Source organism: Notamacropus eugenii, chromosome 2, assembly GCF_028372415.1.
Source record: "Notamacropus eugenii isolate mMacEug1 chromosome 2, mMacEug1.pri_v2, whole genome shotgun sequence".
NCBI lineage: Eukaryota > Metazoa > Chordata > Mammalia > Diprotodontia > Macropodidae > Notamacropus > Notamacropus eugenii.
In genome coordinates, this window is record NC_092873.1 from 378,612,579 (window position 1) to 378,634,775 (window position 22,197).

The 22,197-nt window shown below is 41.0% G+C and overlaps 1 protein-coding gene across 3 annotated transcripts in view; it reads right to left on the reverse strand.

The window, feature by feature from the left end:
- KCNN3 (potassium calcium-activated channel subfamily N member 3) overlaps nt 1-22,197 on the reverse strand; it is a 282,492-nt gene that overhangs the window by 23,461 nt on the left and 236,834 nt on the right. For all 3 annotated transcript variants that reach the window (XM_072647120.1, XM_072647121.1, XM_072647122.1), the window contains 2 exons: nt 13,304-13,445; nt 1,259-1,369 (listed from right to left, as the gene is read on the reverse strand). In XM_072647120.1, the coding sequence (XP_072503221.1) occupies nt 1,259-1,369; nt 13,304-13,445 (253 nt within the window). The remainder of the gene's footprint in view (nt 1-1,258; nt 1,370-13,303; nt 13,446-22,197) is intronic.

Here is a 22,197-nt window from a genome sequence, read left to right on the forward strand (position 1 = left end):
GTATGAGCTAGTAGGAAATCATACTCCTGGCCTTCATTCAGACAGCAATGCTAAAGAATTTGTCATAAAACTGTCATTAAATAAACAATCCCTGACTTGATCATTTGGCCTGTTGTCATCCTGGTAGACTCATTTCTGTCTGTTCTAAATGAGCATTTTCTTCTTTGACAATTTTGGGCTGAAGTTGGGCTTCACTTTCAGTGGGTAAATGATCTGCCTCACTTGGAGATGAGAATTTCAGTTTTGTCATCCTATTTAACCACTTTGACAAAGGTACAAGGGAGAGCCGTTACTAGGAAAAAACCAAGAGGGGGAAAAATTGGATGATGTTGCTTTGATGAGCTATCATTTTGAAATTTGGGTATTTCAGGAATTGTGCCTCTTAATGAGTCTTATTTGAAGACAGGCATCAGGCACATTTGCAGTAACATTTTAAAGAGTCTTTGCTATGCTTCCTAATGAGGAACAAGGGGTAGTGGCAAGGGCAGGAGGCTGGTCTTTTCCTTTCTCTGGGACTGTTTTCTCATCTGCAGAGCTGTGAAGTGCCAGAGCAAACAGACCTCTAGACTTAGAGTCAGAAGTCTTAGACTAGAGTTATTGTGATGACCAAATGAAATATTTGTAAAGTGTTTTACAAATCTTAAAGCAATATCTAAATAGTAGCTATTATATTATTAGCTCTTACTATAGATCTATCCCACCATTATAGCTTATTTATTTAATTTTCAGGAAAATCATTTGATGTCCTAGGAGGGGTATTGTAACTTGAAAAAAGGTATTAACAGTCTGCCCTTAATTTTGAGACCTGTGTTTCATTTTGTATCCTAAGTACTTAGCACAATATCTGGCACAAAGTAAATGCCTAATAAAGGCTTGTGGATTAATTGATTGAGTAATGAATTGTGTTGCTATCATCCTGGGATAACCCAGTTAATTTAGGAAAAGTTAATCACCAGGTTGGCCATAAGGTGACATATTTTACTATCATAACAAATCCCCAAAAGAATGTCCACTAAGGGTGAGAAGGATAGTGATCTATGTTGCAGAAATAAAGGCATAAAATTCTTGAAGAAATGAAGTTTTTCATTTAAAAAAGGGTGGCAAGGGGAGGCCCATTGAAGCTGGATTCTATTCGAAGGCACATTGCCAGAATGGATGATTACATGAGATGAGACTTGGGGAAAGTTGGAGCAGGGGTGCATTGTTCCTCAGTGGTTTTAATTTCCCCTGTTTCACAGGTGAATAAGGGACTTTTTACCCGTTTTGTGAGCTGAGTGTCCATCATGAAGTTGTGAACATGCTTCTCGGCTTTGGTGAGTTCCAACTTTCTGGCAACCACAGCCACCACCAGTGCAGTACAGCCAGCACCCTGGGATGGGAACAGTAAAAAGAGCAAAGAAGAGAACATGCTGGTTAAGAAGCAAAGTTCACCCTAAAATGTTGAAAAGGCTCTGCATCCCCACTGGACCATCCTCAGCACTAGCCACCAGCTTGATTCAAAGGAGGCTAGCTGCCAAGTATAGGAGGAAAAAGAATACTCTCTTAACGCGGAAGAGTTACAAAGTAGTAGCTTTGTGGTTGGAGACTGTGGAGCCCAGCACTGAACAAGGCTTTACACTTCTGGGTCTTTGTCCCTCTCCTCTATCCCCAAAGATGTATGATCATCTCATCTCTCTCCTCCAGGGTGGAGCCTAAAAATGTATGAAGTGCTTTAAGCAACTTGAGAGAGAGACTAGAAAATTGCTCAACTGCTCAGTCACTAACAGAAGGGAGAAGAGGCATGAAATATCCAGAATGACCACTGATCTGATTTGCCACATCTATCGCTCCAGCTTGGGAATGCAGGGGGAAACACATGCCTCATCAAACCCATGCACATAAACACACACATTCTCCCTGAACAGCCCAGGGAGGGAAGGAACATTTGGATAATTTATGAAGTAGGTACTTCATTAGATGGCTAAGAGTTGACTTGCATAATATCAAAAGATTTTTTTTTAATCCAATGAAGTTAGAAGAGTAGACTGTCTTGAAAAATCTGTGTTTCTTGGAGGGGACCTCTGATGCCATCCATGTCTACTGATGTCAAAGTGTCAAGATCAGAGTCTTTTCTGACTTCATTGGGGCTTTCATGCACTTAATCATCATGCAGTGTATATCCATTAAAAAAACCCCACTAAGACAGAACATTTCGAGCTAAGGATCCATTCATAAACCCTCATGACATATACAGAATTCCAGAATCTCAGAGCTGGAAGGAATCTCAGGAACCTTTCAATCCAAACTGGTATCTGAATAGGAGTTCTCTCTTCAACATCTCTGACAAAGTGGCTCTTCAGAGGTCTCTTGTTCTACTTAGGGACAGTTTGAATTAAGAAGCCATGTGGTGTAGTAGTATGCTTACTGTCTCTGGAGTCAGAAGACCAAATCCAACTTCTGATATTTTGCTATCTTGGATGACCATGGGCAAGAAACTTAACCTCCCTGGGCTTCAATTTCCTCATCTGTAAAATGAAGAAGTTGGAGTAGTTGGCCTCTGAGGTCCCTTCTACCTCTCAATTGATGAGCCTAGCCTCAGCAATCCAATAATGCCTGACCAATTAGAGAGTCTCCATCTTTTGATAACTTCTACCCATTCCCTTTGGACAGAAAAATTTAATTCCTCTTCCAAAGGACAGATCTTCAAATGCTTGAATTTACTTGTATTTATATTATATAAATATACCTGTAATATAAGGTATATTCTATATTGTATTATATTGATATATAAAATATATTTTATGATAGATTAAATATCTATTTTAATGTTTATGTAAATATTTAAATATTATCATATTAAAATTATTAAAATATATTATCTAAATACACATCTGTGTATTTAGATATACAGTCTGTACATATTCTTCCTTCACCCTAATATATATATATATGCATATACACATATATGTATGTACATATGTGTGTGTGTGTGTGTGTGTGTGTGTGTGTGTGTGTAGTCTCCCCTCCCCCTAAGGACAGACATAACCACACTTTTGTATTTGTATTCCCTCTCCCCACAACTCCCAGTGACTCCTACAGAATGGACAGCTAATAAATACTTGTTGAATTGAATTAGACTGGAGACTGAATGTCCCTAATAAGTCTTCTCTGCTCCAGGCTAAATCCTTCTATTTCCTTCAAGTAGTCCTCTTATGAGATAACCTCCAATCCCCTTTACCTTCTTCTGGAATCATCCCAATTTGTCACTGTTCTTTCTAAAAATATGGCACCCCCATACCCAAACTCTTCCAAAATAGTGGCATCCTCCTTAATTACTGTAAGCATTCTATGGAAGCTAAGCATTCTACTGAAGTGCAGAGAAAACAAGTGAAAGAGTCAACATTTCACAGTAAATAAGTGATAGAATTTATTTCCTTGACCCTTCAATTTCCTTCCAGTCACATGAGTCAATAATTGTTTGGTAGATTGGGTAGAACAAGGGGGTATGCTGCAACATTTTACTTACATTACTTGTTTTTTTTTTATCTATTTTTTATATGGAATGCCCTATTTTGTCTTTCTGTTAGCATCAGTGAAATGGATAGATTCACTTTTCTCAATTTTCATTTTTGGTCACCTGATCAATACTCTGACATAGTTCACAGGGCAGCCGATCTCATTCAGACAGGGGCCACATCCAACCTCCTAGAGACTGATGGATACTTTCACTCTCTGACTCAGTTCTACAAGTTTGTGGAAACTAACTGTTTGATACACTAGTTATCAAATGAGGTTGTCAGTTGCTATATCATCTGTGTCCAAGAATCTGAGGTGGAGACAAGCCTCTTCACTTAGGTCACTGACCAATAACATTTCTGGTTCATCAAATCTGTTAGTATTTTAAATCCCTCATTTGTGAGAGGCTGGAAAGATTTTTTTTTAAGATGCTGCAGCATATCAGATAACAAACAGTTGGGAGGAAAACATTTAGCCATTTTTGTTCCCAGCTCTCTAATTTTTCATCTCTTTCTCTCCTTTCCCACAGAGTTATAAAGAAAAAACCTATGTACATTTTTGGCACAGCTGAAGCTGGCAACATTTCCTCTCATCTCACAAATGCTCCCTTTAAAAGATTCTGGCATTTCTCTCAGGATTGGTCAGCTACCCACTTCTATTACAATGAAGGAAAAAGAGAAGGGTCTGTGTGAACTGTCTTACTTTCTTCTCCTCCTCTCTGTTCCTGTAGTTGGGCCTTCTTTTCATCTGTGTGGAATTTGTGTCCAATTTTAAATGGAATTGGGCAATGGGAGAATTCAGTTTATAGACATTACCAGACAGGCAGGTTTTCAAAAGCAAAGCAATAAAAACATCAGAAAAATCTAGCCCAAAATAAATACCCGAGCAATCTTTCCTCTCAGACCAGAAAGAACCCTTCTTTATATTCTGTTACAATAGACTTTTGCCACAAGCTTAGCAGATATAGGTGCATCATAGAATATTAGAAATATGGCACTGGAGAAGCTCTCCACAAGCTTTATCCTTGTTCATTCCCCATCTACAGGCAAACCTATGTCAAACCTAATTCAAAAAGCATTTATTGTCTATTATATTCATGGTACTGTCTTAAGTATTGGGGTGCAAAGATAAAAAAGAATAATCTTTGTTTTCAAGATACTTACATTCTAATTATCTCAGACAGGTAAATAGTGGTGGAATAAAACTATGTCCCATCTCTTGTTGAGGCAGCTAGGTGACATGCTGGAAACAGCACTGGGCTTAGAATCAGGAAAGCTCATCTTCTTGAGCTCAAATCTGGCCTCAGACACTTACTACATGTGTAACCCTGGGGAAGTCACTTAACCCTCTTGGCCTCAGGTTCCTCATCTGTAAAATGAGCTAGAGAAGGAAATGGCAAACTACTACAGCATCTTTGTCAAGAAAATCCCAAATGGGGTCACGTAGAGTCAGACATGCCTGAACAAGAGACAAACACAAAAAAAAGCCAAGCCTCTTGTGTGCTTAGTAGGCAATCTATTGAAAATTAATCAGGATATTTCATTACCTATATGTGAGGTTATGTTTCTCCATTTTCTTAATGGAGTGAACAGAAAAGCTCACCATGATTCACAGTCCATCCAGCTGAACTGCAGGGAGTCTCTGATTGGAAATGAGAGCATTTTTATTGAAGGGCCATCTGTCTTATACAATTTGGAAAATTTTTGGCATGGAAGCAGGTAGATGAACAAGCTGTCATTTCTCACTTCTAATTTAAATAGAGGATCATAGGATCATAGATCTAGAGCTTGAAGAATGTTTACAGGTCATCTAGTTCAACTCCCTCATTTTACAGATGAGGAAATTGAGGCTCTGAGGGAGAGCATGAGTGATTCAGGGTCATACAGCTGGTAAGTGTCTCTCATTCATCTTGATGAATATCTGGCCACTGGACCCAGATGGCTCAGGAGGAGAAAGTGAGGCTGGTGACCTTGCACAGCCCTCACTCCCTCAAATCAAAGTCAAGTGCAAGTCATGTCATCATCTCCCTGATGTCATGGTCCTCTTTGAAAATGAAGGACAAACCCACAACAACAACAAGGCAGACTTAGAACCTAATTCTTCCTGCTTTCACATCCAGCACCCAATCCACTATCTCAGGTTCTGTTTTAAGTCACTATAATCTCGGCCCTGAATTCCAATTCCAGAGAACAATGGATGCTTACTGTTTCTTTCCCTCCTCCTTTTCCTCTTCCTTCTCCTTCTTCATTTTAGTCTTCATCCTCATATTTGTAAAATCTGCCATATACATGAAGTCAGGGAGGCAGCCAAGATGAGTTTCTTAGAAAAGTTTCTTTTGACTGGAGTGGCAGCCTCCTGAAGACTAGACTGAGGGCCAACAACCTCTGGGAAATGGTGTGCCAGGGTTCCAACCCCTTCCTTCTGGCTTGTGAAGGGGGACCAAAGAGGAATGCTGATCCTGTGCAACTCTCACCAGAGGGTGTGTGTGTGTGTGTGTGTGTGTGTGTGTGTGTGTGTGTGTGTGTGTGTGTGTGTGTGTGTGTGTGTGCGCGCGCCCATACATATACCACCATGCAAACATGAACGTTCATACCAAACTCCTACTACTCCAATATTTCACTGGCTGCTAACTCCCTCAACTCCCTCCAACAGTCTGCTTTGCAATCCAGTCACCCCTTATCCTATGGGACTTTTATCAATATCCTCCTGTAAATCCTCCTTAGGAAAGACCACACAATATGATGAGGGACTCTTCTAGAGGAATCTAGATTTATGGATCCCAATGGAACATGTTAATTATCCTACATAAGTGAGATCACCTTCCTTTTTCTGGTCAGATGCTTAGGTTGCAGTCAACTCATATCTCCCTTCACGTCTCCATTTCCCTTCACGTGACCCCTTTGCTTTAATTTTTTGGAGCCTGTGGTGTTCTGTAATGTGTAGCCATACGGCACCACCAGACAAATTGTTGTTCGGTCATTTTTCAGTTGTGTCTGACTCTCTGTGACCCCATTTGGGGTTTTCTTGGCACAGATACTGGAGCAGTTTGCCATTTCCTTCTCCAACTCATTTGACAGATGAGAAAACTGAAGTCAATAGGATTAAGTGACTTGCCCAGGATCACACATCTAGTAAGTGTCTGAGGCCAGATTTGAGCTCAGGAAGATGAGTCTTCCTGACTCCATGCCGAGTGCTCTATCCACTGAGCCACCTAGCTGCCCCAAGAAAATACTGATGTTCAAAGGATAGGTCTCATCAGCTGGACAGTGGCTAAACCAATTGTGTTCCATAACGATAAGGGAATGTTACTGTGTTATAATCAAAGACAAACATGAAGAATGCAGAGAAGCTTGGTGAGACTTACACAAACTGATGCAGAATGAAGTAAGTGGAGCCAAGAAAACAGTGCACATGGTGACTACAACATCAATGGAAAGAAGAGATATGAGAAGACGCCTCCCCTCATTCTTTGCAGAGATGAGAGGGGGTAGAATATAGGTATGGAATAATTACAACAACTAACATTTACATAGCCCTTACTATGTGCCAGGCACCGTGCTAAGTGCTTTATAATTATTATCTCATTTGATTTGAATGCCACATATAAGGTTAGCCTTTTTTTAAAAAATAGGTTGGTTAGTTCTGATGAACTGTTTTTTTCTTCCCTTCTTTCTTATAAGTGTTGGCTTTCTGAGAGAGGGAAGAAGGGATGTTTGATATAGAAACAAAAGGTATCAGTGAAATTTATTTTTAAAAAGATATTCCTCTGTTATGTAGTCTCCTATTCAATGTTGTTATTATCAGACCTGTGACTCTCCGTGTAGGGAGCTTGTGCTGAGGAACTTCCTCTCTCAACCCTTGCTCCTGTTGGCCTCAGTTTCCTCATCTGTAAAATGAGCTGGAGAAGGAAATGATGAACCACTCCAGGATCTTTGCCAAGAAAATTCCAAATGGGGTCATGGAGAGTTGGCATGTTGTTGTTGGCCAACAGCTACTACAACTAATACCATCTCATAGAGTTACCTGAAGCACTGAGAGGTTAAGTGACTTACCTAGAGTCACACAGATAGAATGTATGTGGTAGAGACGTGACTTGGACCCAAGTCTTACTCACTGGAGGTCGCACCTGCAGTTTCTCATCAGGACACACCCTCTCTCATATAAATAAATGCTTAAGTAAACAAAATGGGAGCTATAGTTTAAGCCAGAAACTAATGGTTGATTGTCAGGATGTTTAGAGAAAAGTAGCATTGGACTGTGAGATGGACTTTTTAGATACTCCTGTTTCATTGAGTGAGGCCTGATTTTATTTCTTATTCTGATCCCTTCATCCAGTAAGTTCTCCTCCCCTGTTTCCTTCTGTTTAATCCTGCCCATCCTGAAAGGCCCTGCCCAAATGCCTTCTTCATGAAATCCCCTAATAAGGTTTCTCTCTTCCAGACTAAGCTGCTTGAGGTTAGCAGTCTCTCCCTCCTCTTTACTCATACAACACTTAGACATCAATTCTCCTATGGTACATTCATCACATTCAAAATGACTTGTGGATTTTTGGCTGGAAGGGACTTTAAAGGCCATAAGTTCAAACTCCCCCCTACCCCCTTCTACAGATGGGGAAACTGAGATCTATAGAGGGAAAGTCACTTGCCCAGTGTCACAGAGAGAACAAAGAGCAGAACTGGCATTTGAGCACAGATCTTTGGACTGGAAGCAGAAGGGTATGTTGGGAAGACCATTGGAATCAGAGGTATGGGATTCAAATCCTGCCCCTGACACTTACTACCTGTGTGACCCCCCCACCCCCACCTCAGTTTCCTCATCTATAAAATGAAAAGATTGCCTAAGTGTGCCTCTAAGGTCCTTCCCAGGTCTAGATTGAGGATTCTATGACTTCAAACCCAGTCTGCTTTCCACCATGTCATGTTATCATTGTTGCATAGTTGTCAGCATCCTTATTTTATCATCCCTGACAGACTCTCAGCTCCTCCAGGGAAGGGCCCATGCCTTATTCATCACTGTATCCCTTCCTTAGTGCCTTGCATTCTGTAGGCAGTCAATGAATGATGAATGAATGCTAGGAGGGTGGAGGTGCCGTGGTTTTAAGGGATGGAACAGGACATTAACACAAAATGGCTGATCTTGGCCCAAGAGAGGCTTACTGTGCATAAACATGAGAATTTAGAGACAAGCTGGTAGGTTGGAGACAGCAATGAAGGAGGAGAAGACAGAAAAGGGTGAGCAGCTGCTTATGTGACTACCATGGGGTCAGAATGTGGAGCAAATCTGTGACTCAGACTTTTTACCCTTGGATGTGCCAAGTACTGAGTCAGAGTTGACACCAACCCTATTCCCTAGGTCTTACTTGGAGCTATTCTGATTCTCATTCTCTCAGCGAGAAGAAATGGTAACTGGATCTTGTGAGTTGTTTTTTTTTTTCTTTTCCCTAGGAAGACAGGTGGGACATGACAGGCAGAATATGAGCCCAAGGACCAGCAATGGGGAAAAGAATGGCCTGAGATGGGGTGAAAATACCTAATTGATTTATGGAGCTTGGAAACAAGCCAGAGGCTTTGGACTCCTCCATTCTTGTCCTCCTGCTTCTGGTTTCCAAGAAACATTTCCCAGCTGGAAAGCCTTTAGAAGTTGGGGGAGGGGGGCAAAAAAACCCAACCCATCCTGAGGGGATAAAGATGATGTGTCTTTCACTAAAGAAACAGAAAAGAAAATAACACATAAATGAAAGTGACAAATGTAACAGAGGGGCCAGGAGAGTTTACAGCTGGATCCCTTGGTTTCAGCAGATTCCTCTTAACAACTAGAATAACATCATTGGTTTGAGACTAAGTGATCCTTGGTAACTGTGTGGGTGTTTCAGGAGAGAAGTTGATCTTCTGAAATGGAAACCCACCAAATGTCGTGCTGAATTTTCTGTTCTCTATCCACCACCACCTCCCCTCCCAACCACCCTGCAGAACGGACTGCCTCGTCATTCCTTTTATTACTCCCTGCCTCCGGAGGTTCACCTTAAAGCCTAAATAAATACACTGATCTCATGAAGCTCTTATTGACCTCAGTGTCTTTAATGGGCTTTGATAAAGCAATTTCTGCCAGCTGCCCCCCCATAATTCATTAATACTCCATATAGTCTGGCCCAGAGAACCTGACTCACAGTAATGAAGACACAATGGAAGGGGCCTAGAATGGCCAGGTTGTATGCCATGCCTTCAGAATCTAAAGAGAGCACTACAGACCACACTTCAGAGTCCCAGTATCCTCTCTGTTTTGGATTTTCAATGTAATAGTGCCAAGGTTTGCAAAGCATTTTGCAAAAATTTTTTTATTTATCCTCATAACAACCCTAGAGGATGGAGGAATTAGGTGCAATTATCATGCCTATCTTATAAAGTAAGAAACTGAGGCAAATAGCACTAACATGTCTAAGGCCAGGTTTGTACTGAGTCTTTCTGACTCCAGGGTCAACACTCTATCCACTGTATCACCTTACTGCCTCTCTCTCTAATATGATACATATTAACATAACATACTTATTATATATTTTATAAGTATAAAACAAATGTATCACACATTTATTATCAATAGTTTATAAATGTAAAATATTACATGTTTATTATGTGTTTCATAAGTATAAAATAAATATATGACATATATTTGTTATTATCTTATTATATATTGTATATTAATACTACATTTAACTGCCTCAATGCATCAGAATGTCTGTGATAAAATTTCCTCCATTGAAAAAAAACCCCAACACTGTACTTTGACCTATCTGCTTTGGGGATGTAGGGGGGGAGAGGGTGAAGGCTTCCAGATCTACCAGCTCTATGCCAGTCACGTCAAGTTGCTCAGACAATTATACCTCCTGCTTAATAGATGATAATTGCACTGCTACTGAGATGGCAGAAAGAAAACAATGATTAAGACTATTTACAGCATGCATACACAAATCCTTCCTCTTCGATTGTGAGTAGGCCCGGCCCGGCCTTCATGGTGTCCATGGTAACCAAACTGGAAGGCCTACCATTAGTAAGTACACTCGAAATAATAATCAGGAGATATACATAGTATTAGCAGGTTTGGGGAGGGGGGGACTCAAACCCTTGAAAGGATGACTCCGCATGAGCAGGCAAGTTTCTTGTTACAAAAACACCACCAAGGTTTCTCAATGGTGGCAGACTATAGAATGAGGCATCTAGTTTACATTTGGATGAAAATTCTGACAATAAAGATGCAGAATGAGAGTAGCATTTTTGGACATGACCAAAGCAGGAATTTGTTTTGCTTGAATATGCATACTTGTTACTAGGTATGTGGGGGTTTTTCCCCCTCAGTGGAGGGGAGGGAACTGAAAGGAAGAGAAAATAAATACTTATTAATTGAAAAATATAAAATAAAAGTTAAAAAAAGAGAAATATTGACAATTTTGTAAAAAACAAAGTTACATATGTGGGCAGAGGAGTTTTGCTCAAAGAAAGAGACGTAGGACACCCTGAATTTTTAATTATGAAGGGGAACTGGGGATCCTTTATTATCTATGCTTTTTTTCTTTTGTTACCACCATTCCCCCAGGGAGGTGGAATCACCTTTCAAAGAAACCCTAGTCTAGCTAGTCAACAAATGAGGTAATGGCGTGGCCAGGTTAACAGATTTGCTTCAGGTCACAAGACAGGGAAGGGGCAGAGCCAAGGTCATCAGGAAGGAGTCATCCATGCCCATGCCACTCACCTTTTCCAGATAGGAAGCATGGAGATGAGAGATAGTCAAGAAACCCGTGAAATGGTCAGTATAGGGGTTGTTTCCTGGATGTGTTGAATTTCAGTGCTGGGAGAGAGAATGGCTGGTGTTTAAAAATAACAGCAAGGTTGACAGCTTGGTGCATCAATCAGATGGCTGCCAAATCACTCGGCCTGATTGAGTGTCTTGACATTGACTAAATGACGTTTCTGTGGCAGAAATGCTAATCTTCCAGGGGATGTCTTGATGATACTCAGGAGAGTCTTCATCATTCCATACAATTTTGCAGGCTTTGGTTAAGAATAATTTCCCCTAACTTGTTGGTGAAGGTTGTTCCTGTGCCATGCAGCTTTCTGCTAAACTCTCAGAGATGTTAGTTCCTAAGGCTCACACTTAGCCATGATCCCTGCCTCGGTGCTAAGTCATTTGCTATTAACTTTTGTGTTGAAACTTCCTTGCTAAGAAGGGCCACCCAAACTTTTACTCAGATTCGGGTATCCTTGGAAAAAAGCAGAATCATGTCCTATTCCCTTTTCCTCACACCAGTCACTAGTCCGGTACCCAACAACATGAATACTTTTGACTGCCCAGATTTCTTCCTATTTGTTACTTTGAGAACTTGGCTGTTAATCTCTTGGAAAAGTCAACCATCGTGCTCCCCTAAATCCAGGTAAAGTCTGGTTGGGTTCAGGTCAGATGAGACAAGGCCTAGAAAATGCTTAATGGCAAAATGGGGAGGGGAGGGATACTATAGACAACAGTGGGGTTGGTGAGGAATTAACTTAAACCTCAGAGAGAGAATTTGCCTTTGAGTTACCAAAAAGATACATTAAACATTCAGAGAAATGGAAGGAAATTCATGGTTAGTTGGTCCAGCTCTTTATGTCTAAGAAAGATTGCTCTTAAACCGTTGAAGAAAAATCACTGGCTTGCTTAGCCTTAAAGTTCTGTGATGGAGTAGGTTCTGTCCTCTTAAATCATCCCTTCGCCCACTGCCAGAGAAAGGAGACATTGAGGGAGCCACATGTCCGCTCGTAATGGAGTCACATCACTCATTACAAATGGGCCTTGCTGAGCTTCTCGGAATGCTCTTCTTTGCTCATCTCTATCTCAGAGCATCCCTAGCTTTATTCAAAACTCAACTCTGTGGGCACCTTCTGAATGAAGCCTTTCCTGATCCTTCCACTTCTATCTGCTCTCCCTCTAAGGAAATATAATTGTATTTACTCTGCATATATTTGATACATACTTATCAGATACATGTCATTTCTTCCCAATAGTATATAACCTCCTTGAGGGTAGGCACTGTTTCATTTTTGACTTTGCAGCCTCAGTGCCTAGCACACAGAAGGCACCCAATAAATGCTTGTCGAATGAACTGAATTGTCTAAAGACATGAAGATAGAACAATAATAACTGCTGACTTTGCTATCACACTCTAGAAAGCTATGGAAGCTTTACAAATCACTTCATGTCCTTTCTGACTTAAGTCCTCACAACAACCCTGTGAGGTAGGTAGGTCATACAAATACTCATGTGCCCATCTCATAGATGAGGGCACCAGAGCTCAAAGAGTTAGTTACGTTAGTTGCTCAGTGTCCAATGGAGAGAAAATGGCAGAACCAAGACACAAAACCAAGATTTTCTGATATTAGTTCCAATCAATGCTTTCTCCATTTGACCAGTTGCAAACCAAAGTAAAAAGGCCAAGGCTTCACTTCAAGGCTTTAAGACTCAGGCTTTTAATGGACTAGGAAACCCTTTTCATAAAGGATGGGGATTTTGAACCTTGGGGAAAAAAAGAAGCCTGAAACTAAAAATGACCTGAAGAAAATCCTGACTTTTCATACCCAATTATACAATCTACATATGGTGCCTGGCATGTAGTAGGTGCATAATAAATGTTTACTGATTGACATATGCAGCCAAAGAAGAGTGCCATCAATTTTTAGCAAGAAGAGTAGTGTGAAAAATGTTGTGGCCTGAACAAGAAGTTTGAGTTCATAGAGTTTTGATGATAGAGAAGTTGGGAGGAAAAAAAATTATATATACTCACCATGATGCCAGTAAGAAGACAGACACCTTTTCCACAGTATGTGTGAGGAACCATGTCCCCATACCCAATGGAAAGGAATGTGATGGAGATAAGCCACATTGCACCCAGAAAGTTACTAGTTACATCCTGTTGGTCGTGGTACCTGCCAAGAGGAACACACACAGTATGGTGAATCAAGGGACCAAGGGTGGTCATCAAACATAGGAAGGACAAGAAAATCAGAGATTCTGCTGCTGAGGTCAATGGCCTAATGGTATCAGATCAGGGCTATCTCCAGATACCTTCTGCCTAGTGGATACAACCCCTGACTGTGTTTGTATTGAGGTCTGCAGTCTTGAAATATGCTATTATGTTTATGCTCTATTATAACTCTCCTCCTGAAATTGATAAGATATGTTTTGATGAAATCTTAGAGTAAAATTTAATTTCCCTTACTAAACAGACAGGCTCAATGCAGATGGATGATCCATCTGAAACTATATAGTTTGATAAGTCACTCAACTGGAGAACAGGGAAACAACTGTCCAAAAGTACAAAAACTTAAAACCTTACTCCCCTACCCTTCAATTTCTGTGAGGAAACTTTACATATTCCCAAGAAATAAATTTTATGCTTCACTGGAGGGGAGGCTGCTCTGACTCAGTGTTTAATACAGGCTCCCTCAAGTCAGGAATAGTTGTGATGACAAGTATAACCAGCACAACTTTGTTCTGGTCCATGTTAATAGTCATGAGTCTATTATACTAATTAATAATCATTAGTCTGCTATACTAATTAATAATCATTAGTATGTTATAACCAAACCTCACTGAGATGCCACAAAGTCCAGCTGATTCACTGTTGGCTTTCCTAAGATGATAACTGGTATCAACTTTCCTGCATGTCACTTTCTTTACTATTGCCACATTGCTAGTTACATATGTGTAAACAAAGTTCCAAGGGAACCAACTGTCTCCCCAACATTGTTTCCCCTAACATCATCTTTTCATGGAACCATTAATGATCTTCAGTGGGAAGGGCATTTGTATAATTCAAAATGTTCCATTCCCTAGCTGTAACACAGACCGGTCATTGCTAATTTGAGGAAACCACAAGTTGAAAGTGCCCTTCTCTTGAAATTACTTTGTCCTTACTGAGAATATATTTCACACCTATTTCTCTATGTACATATTGCTTTTCCCTAATGAAATGTAAGCACCTTGAGAGAAGGAACTGGCTTATTTTTGTCTTTGTTTCTCTAGTATCTGGCATGTAGTAAGAGATTAACTAATGCTTGTTAAATTGAACTGACTCCTTCCTGTTTTCTGCATAGCTCTCCATCATCCCCTCAACACCCACATTCCCAGTCATTGGCCAATTTGTGAATTCAATCCATCCAAGCTTTTAATAAGCATCAGTTGGGTATAGGATAGGGATGGTGCTGGAACTGTGATTTCATTGCTTTAAGGAATACTCAAATAAGGAAACTCCCTCTATTAATGTGGGTACTTTCTTTGCAACCTGTAGTCTTATTGGGTCACATAGAGTACCTGAATATAAAGCCTAAGGTCACACAGCTTGTATGTACTGGAGGTAGGACTTGAACCCAAGGCTTCCTGGGTCCAAGGCCAACTCTCTATCTGCTGTACCACATTCCTTTCTACCTGGGCTACAAAGACAAAAGTAAAAGATATCATTCAAAGTAATATGTTGAATAAAAGCCACTACACTAGGCATTGTGTGTGTTTTTAGACAATCAAAAATTATTATTATTATTTATGAAAATCATGATCATGGATTGGAGTCAGAATATTATCTTTGTCCACTAAGAGTTCATAATCTAGTTGGAAGATTTCATAATCTAGTAAAAAAAATCCACACAAACACTCAATTTACCAAGAATTTGTTGAGTATCTGGTACTCAATGCTTCTTGGCATCCTGATGGACACAAAAGAAGTCTGTCTGGTCTGGTTCACTACACTTAAGACCCTTACTTTCTTATTATGGGAACACAACTTATATATGTGAAAGAAGAAGAGAAGAAAGGCTATCATCCAATTTTAAAATGAAAGGTATTCAGAAAAAGTATTACAGAAGATCAGGAAGAGGAGAGGACCTTATGTGCCAATGGTATTGGGGAAGGCTCTATGGGGAAGGTGAAACTTGAGATAGGGCTTGAAACATTTGACCACCTGGAGAAATGGGGCAGGAGAAAGGAATTCCAATGAAAAATGAACACTTTGTGTGTGGGGAATGAAAGAGGGGAAGGAGATCTATCTGCTTTGGATGATGTGTATTATTATATAACCGGAGATAAAGGTGACTGGAGAAGATGCAACCCATATTAGATAACACCAGAATGAGGAATCTGGATTTGATTAGAAAGACAATGGGGAGCCACTGCCAGTTGTTAAGTAAGAGCAATCTACTATCACAGGAAGAGTATTGATATTGGCCTTGGGAGAGCTGCCCCGAATGCATGTTCTCATTTACCAGTTGGGGGACCCTGGGCCAATCACTTCACTTTGGCTTCCTCATATGCAAAAATAATGATATGATGATGATGATACCACTGCTTTTCTCTCTCTCTCTCTCTCTCTCTCTCTCTCTCTCTCTCTCTCTCTCTCTCTCTCTCTTTCTCTCTGTAACTATAGAAGTTATTAGAAAAGCAGGGTTTTGGAAGATTAATCTGCCAAGGGTTAGAATAGATTGAAAGAAGGAAAGGCTAGAGACAGGTTGACTTCTCAGGAGGTATTTGCCATAATCCAGATGTGGGGTTATGTGGGCAGGAACCAAGAAGTGGTGGCAGTGGGAAAGTGAAAAGGAAGGAGAGAACTACAGTGATTTTATAGAGGAAAACTCAATAAACCTTGGTGCCAGATTAGATATAGGAGACAGGAGACAGTCTAATGATGATGCCAAGGAAAAACCAAATAAGCATAAACAAATTCAAATGAATAGAGTGCACACTAAGTACTATATGGACATAGAATTGTCTCAGAGTTGTCTGAGTCATGCAAGGTCAAGACTATCTGGAGGATGTCAGTCTTGAGTAGTTTTGGAAAAAGATGGTAGATTCTGGGGTGTGTGGTGTGTGCGTGTGTGTGTATGTGTGTTCGAGGTTACCTAGAATTCATTATTTCATTACTCCTGTCTCTAGGAAGTCTTAGCTCCCCTCAGAGTTTAGCTCCCTATCTCCTATAGGAATCCCTTCATGATAGTGGATAGAGAGAGGTCTGACCTTGGAGTCAAGAAGGCCTGGGTTCTAGTCCTGCTGCTGACACACTAACTGTAACCTTGAGCAAATCACTTAAACATTCAACGTTCTAGGCAACTAACACTATAAGTGGCAGAAAAGGACCAATCTACATTGGTAGGGAGGACAGGTAGGTGGAATAGTAGATAGTGCACTGGGCTTGGAATCTGGAAGACTCATCTTCATGAATTCAAATCTGGCCTCAGACACTTATTAGCTGTATGACCTTGGGCAAATCATTAAATGTTGACCTCAGTTTCCTCATCTATAAAATGAGCTGGGGAAGGAAATGGCAAACCACTCCATGATCTTTGCTGAACCACACACACACACACACACACACATACACACACACACACACACACACACACACACACACACACACCCCAAAAATCCAAAATGGGGTGATAAAGAGTTAGACATGACTGAAAAACAACAAAATATTGGTAGAAGAAGGTTCCTCATCTGGGAGTTCCTTATAAAAATAAAATCACAGGTCTAGTTCCTATCTGTACCACATAGTTATCTGATGATATTTTGTATTCCTCCAGTAGAATGTAAACTCTTTGAGAGCAGGAACTACTTTTTACTTTTGCTTTTGTAGCCCTGGTACATAGCACATTGCCATATATATTTTGCACTGGGACCTGTGATTTCGCTGGTATGAGGCACTCTCATGAAGAAATTCCCTCTGCTTATGTAGATCAGCACCTTTTCTGACCTAAAGCACTGCCTGGGACACTGAGACATTAAGTGACTCACAGCTAGTATGTGTCAGAGGTGGGATTTGAGATCAGGTCTTCCTGACTCTAACTTTCTATCCACTATGCCATGAACATAGTAGGTGCTTAATAAATGCTCATTGGACTGGATCAGATGGAGGAAAAGAAGGCATCAGAGGAGTGGGATAACTAAATGGAATAGTGGGAGATAAAGGGTTCACTCCCAAGACACCCTCCCTGTGCTCTTTCCTTAGAGGTCTTAGTGGTAGAAGAGAGATTTCTATGGCTGGGAGAGGGAGGAAACCCAGCTTCTTGCCTCACTTTCCACAAAACTTAGGGAATTGGAAGTTTTGAAGCTAGAATTTAAAATAAGATTGTTATAGAAACCAGATAATCATGGAATGAATTCTACCCCCCTCTGCCTCTCACCTGTTCTGACCACAATTCTTCAAGGAGACTGGATTGTTTTGAGAACCCCATCTGGTCTTGTTCCCAATTTTGTTTTCTTCCCCTTCATGCTCTGAATAAAATATTTGATTCTATGCTTCTTTACATAAAACTAACTGGCCCTGGAGGGGTGTAACTGGTGATAATGCTCTCAATTCTCACTCTGTTTCCAATGTATTTGGAAATTTGATTGGAGTATCTGGGCAGGATTAGAAAGATGGAATTTTCTCTGATTACATGAGCTATCCAAATTGTCCCATAAAGGACCAAAAGAAGGTGTTTCTGTATTAAAGAAGGTCTGTGTACTTCCCCATATCCCTGTAACCAACCATATCTTCCCCATTATGGAAAATTTCAACGTCTAGACTAGTCATAGAGGCTGAGGAGGGAGCTTCAATTACCACACATTTTGAAAGACCTTAGCTTGAAGAGGTCAAGGTCCCCACTACATCAAGGCCATCTTCAGTCATCCTGATCTATATCTGGCCACTGGACCCAGCTGACTCTAAAGGAGAAAATGAGGCTGGTGACTGCACAGCGCTGCCTTACTTAAATCCAATTCACTTGCATGTTATGGCATCATCTTCCTGATGTCATGGTCCTCTTCAAGAATGAAGGACAAACAGGAAGAAGAAGCCCCAGAGCTATGAAAAGGAAAATTCTTCAACCCAGCAGCCTATTCCATATTCTCTCCCACCTCTTTCTCTTCCCCCCCCATCTCTTTCTCTCTTTTGTCTGTCTGTCTCTCTCACACACACACTCCACATCATCACACACTTCCACTAAAATTGAGGGAGTCACTAAGCACATATACTTATTATAATGGATGGGGTGGGGAAGTGCAAGAGACTAGCAGGAGGCAATCCTGTGAGCATGTGCAGGGGACCTACATGGATGTTTAGTGAGCTTGCTTCTGGAAGTGTGTGACAATGTGGAATAGAGGGGCTCCTCTCTCCACTTCAGAGGATACTCAGGAATTCTATGACCATTTCCTTTTTGTTTACAGGGTGGTAAAGGCATCCTCTTTTTCTCTTCACCCTCTCAGCTGTCCCTCTCCCCCAGAGTGACATTTACATGTCTTCAGTACCACAAAGGAAGGAGAACAAATTTTGTTATTGGGACCTTTTATGTGCACTCTCAGTTCTGGCTCAGCAGCCAACCAAAAGACCTTTTACACCACGCAGTAAATGGACAAGAACAGTTACAGAATAATATTAGCTACTAATAATGGACAACATTTATGTAGCATTTCAAGGTTTGAAAAGCTCTTTATGTATGTTGTGAAATTGAAGGTATTATTATCCTCACCTTAAAGATAAGGAAACTGAGTCTGTGAGAAGGTAAGTGACTAGCTAAGAGGTCACCAAGTTAGTAAGTCTCTGGGACAGTATTTGAATTCCTGACTCTGAGTCCAGTACTGTACTTGCTCTGAAGTAGAGAGCTTGGCCTCTTCATTCCATGGCTGTGATGGACTTCCAGAAGCAAGCTCACCATGCATTCTTGTGAGTTCATCCCAAAATCTCCCATTCATGCTCCTAGGACCAGACTCTCATTGGCCAGGATCTTAATATATTAACATCCCTCATGCATGGAATGATTTCCCTCCTTCCTTCTACCTCTTAGAATCCCTGCCCTTCTTCAGCCTCAACTAAGATCCCACTTTCTTTCTTAGACCTCACTCTCCACACCCAGCTGCTAGTGCCTTCCTGCTGAAATTACTTTCCACCTCCTCTTATAGATCGTATATGTACCTAGTTATTTTCATGTTATTTCCCCTATTAGAACATAAGCTCCTTGAGGATCTGTCTTTATATTCTAATGCTTAGCACACTGCATGGAGCAAAGTGATTATTTAAGAAACGTTTGTAGACTGATTGCCTGGTGTCTCAGTATCGCCATTGGGTTCCAATATGGAAAGGTACCAAAACAGAAATCTATAAGGTATTTGGAGTTTGACAAATAGAATAGTTTGAAGCAGAAGCTCTGAGAAATGACATTGTTAATATGGTGGGGTTTGGGAGAAAAGAGAAAGAGCTTACAAAAGGATCTTGAAGACTAAGAAGAAGAATTACATCTGTATGTCAAGAACCTCTGCTTTCATCAATATGAGAATTCTTCCCAGGCAGTCAGTCGACAAACATTTATTATGCAATTTCTAAGTGTGCTAGGCATGGTGCTAAGCCCTGGGGGATACAAAAAGGTGAAAAAGACAGTTCCTGCCCCCAAGAAGCTCACAATCTAATGGATACAGAGTCCAACAATCTATAACCTAGAGTCTTAGAGAGTTGCTTGAGTTACAGGAGACAAAGATACTTGCCTATGGTCAGATAAGAAGCATCAAGGCAGGATCTGAACATAGGTTTTCTTGACTCCAGGTCCAACACTTTAGACACTATACATGCTGTGCTACTTCTTCGATGGAGAATTGGATATATAAAAAAAGAGGCCACTGCAAATTTTTGAGCAATAAGAAGACATAATAGAAATGGCATGTGAGGAAGAGTGTCCTAGCATCTGTGTGTAGGACTGGTTTAAAGATGAGACACTAATGACAGAGTGACTTCTTAGGAGGTTGTCATAGGAACTCAAGGAAAAAATGGTGAGGGCCTCGAATGAAAGAATGCGAGGTATTTGTTAAGTGCTTGCTATGTACTAAGCACTCCTAAGAGTTGGGGATACATGTACACAAAAGTAAGAATGACCTAGCCCTGAAGGAGTGTGCATCCATTTGAATAGGTGAGATATATAGGAGATGGTGGCCATGTGGAGTCATGGTATGGGAAGTCACTGAGACTGTGAGTGGAACAAGAAAGCAGTCAATTACATAATATTTTGAGAGGAAAGGGTAGTGGTAATTTGATTACAATTCTCAGCAAAATGGTGGTTATGTTCATCAGAGAAATGATGACATGACTTGCACTTGACTTTGTTTTGAGTGAGGGAGGGCTGTGCAGGTCACCAGCCTCATTTCTCCTCCAGAGCCATCTGAGTCCAGTGACCAGATATTCATCAGGATGACTGGAGATGACCCAGGATGCGCTGGGAGACCTTGGCCAAAGGGGCCAAGGTCTTTGCAGGTACTCACTAACACTTATGGTGAGGTAATGCCCATTCATTGAATCGGCCAGTTTAGGAAGTAGCCATGGCATGGCCCCTTTAATGAGGCAAAGAAAAAGAAACACATTAGGCTGGGAGGAAAACAGCAACAGTTACTATTGATAATCTGGAGGGTCCAGAAGAGCCCTTAGACAGGGGCCCATTGGCATCCGAACTTCAGAGTATAGTAGGTTTTGGAAAGGACAGGAGAGGACGGGAAGGGAAGGGAAGGGAAGGGAAGGGAAGGGGAGGGAAGGGAAGGGAAAGGAAGGGAAAGGAAGGGAAGGGAAGGGAAGGGAAGGGAAGGGAAGGGAAGGGAAGGGAAGGGAAGGGAAGGGAAGGGAAGGGAAACTAGCCAATAAAACCCAAGTCAACTGCGTATCACCCAGTGGTGGTAATGGGGAAAAGGAGGAAGAGGAGGAGAAAGGCATATTCCTAGGGGCAGGAGAGAAATAGCCGCAGTGAAGGGGAACTGTATGGTTTCAGGGAGGGCAGAACTTAGTGGCTTAGCTCCTCTCAGACATGGCGTCTGGTGATCCAGTTTGGGGGGTAGAACAACAGAATCAGATGGTGATACTGGCAATGGAATGGGAAGGGGAAATGGAAAATATTTCAGTGGAAAAATCAGCATGATCTATCAGTAGATAGAATCCTGGACTTGGATTCAAGAAGTCCTGAGTTCAAATCCTCTGTCAAGATACTTTCTAGCTCTGTGATCTCAGGTAAAGTTATTTGCCTTATCTAAGCCTGAGTTTTCTCATCTATAAAAGGAGAGGATTGGATCTGGTGACCTCTAAGGTCCTTCAAGCTCTAAAATCCTTTGATCAAACCTGGTTACTCCATTTACTGATCTATGTGGTGTGTTCAATCAGGTACTAAGTGGTTTGCAATTTTCTTCTTCAGCTCACAGATGAGGAAATTGAGGCACACAGGATTAAATGACTTGCCCAGGGTCACATAGTGTCTGAGGCTAGATTTGAACTTAGAAACATGAGTATTCTTGACTCCGAGCTCAGTGCTCTATCCACTGTGCCACCTACCCACCCATTACTGATCTATGTGACTGGGCAAATAAGTCATTTCTCTTCCCCTTCCTCCTCCTGTACCTCAGTTAATCCATTTCTAAAAGTAGGGGACTGGATGAGATATTTTTAATATCCCTCCCACCTCTAAATCCTTTGATTTTAAATATATATCCCCATGTAGAAATCAACCAATCAACTAGCATTTATTAAGCTTATAAGCTTATAAGTTTCCAGCTCTGTGCTAAGAAGTGAGGATTGTGTTTGTCCTTTGTTTTCGATGAGGACCATGACATCAGGGAAATTATAACATGTATTGCACTTGACTTTGTTTAGAGTGAGGAAGGGCTGTGCAAGGTCACCAGCCTCAC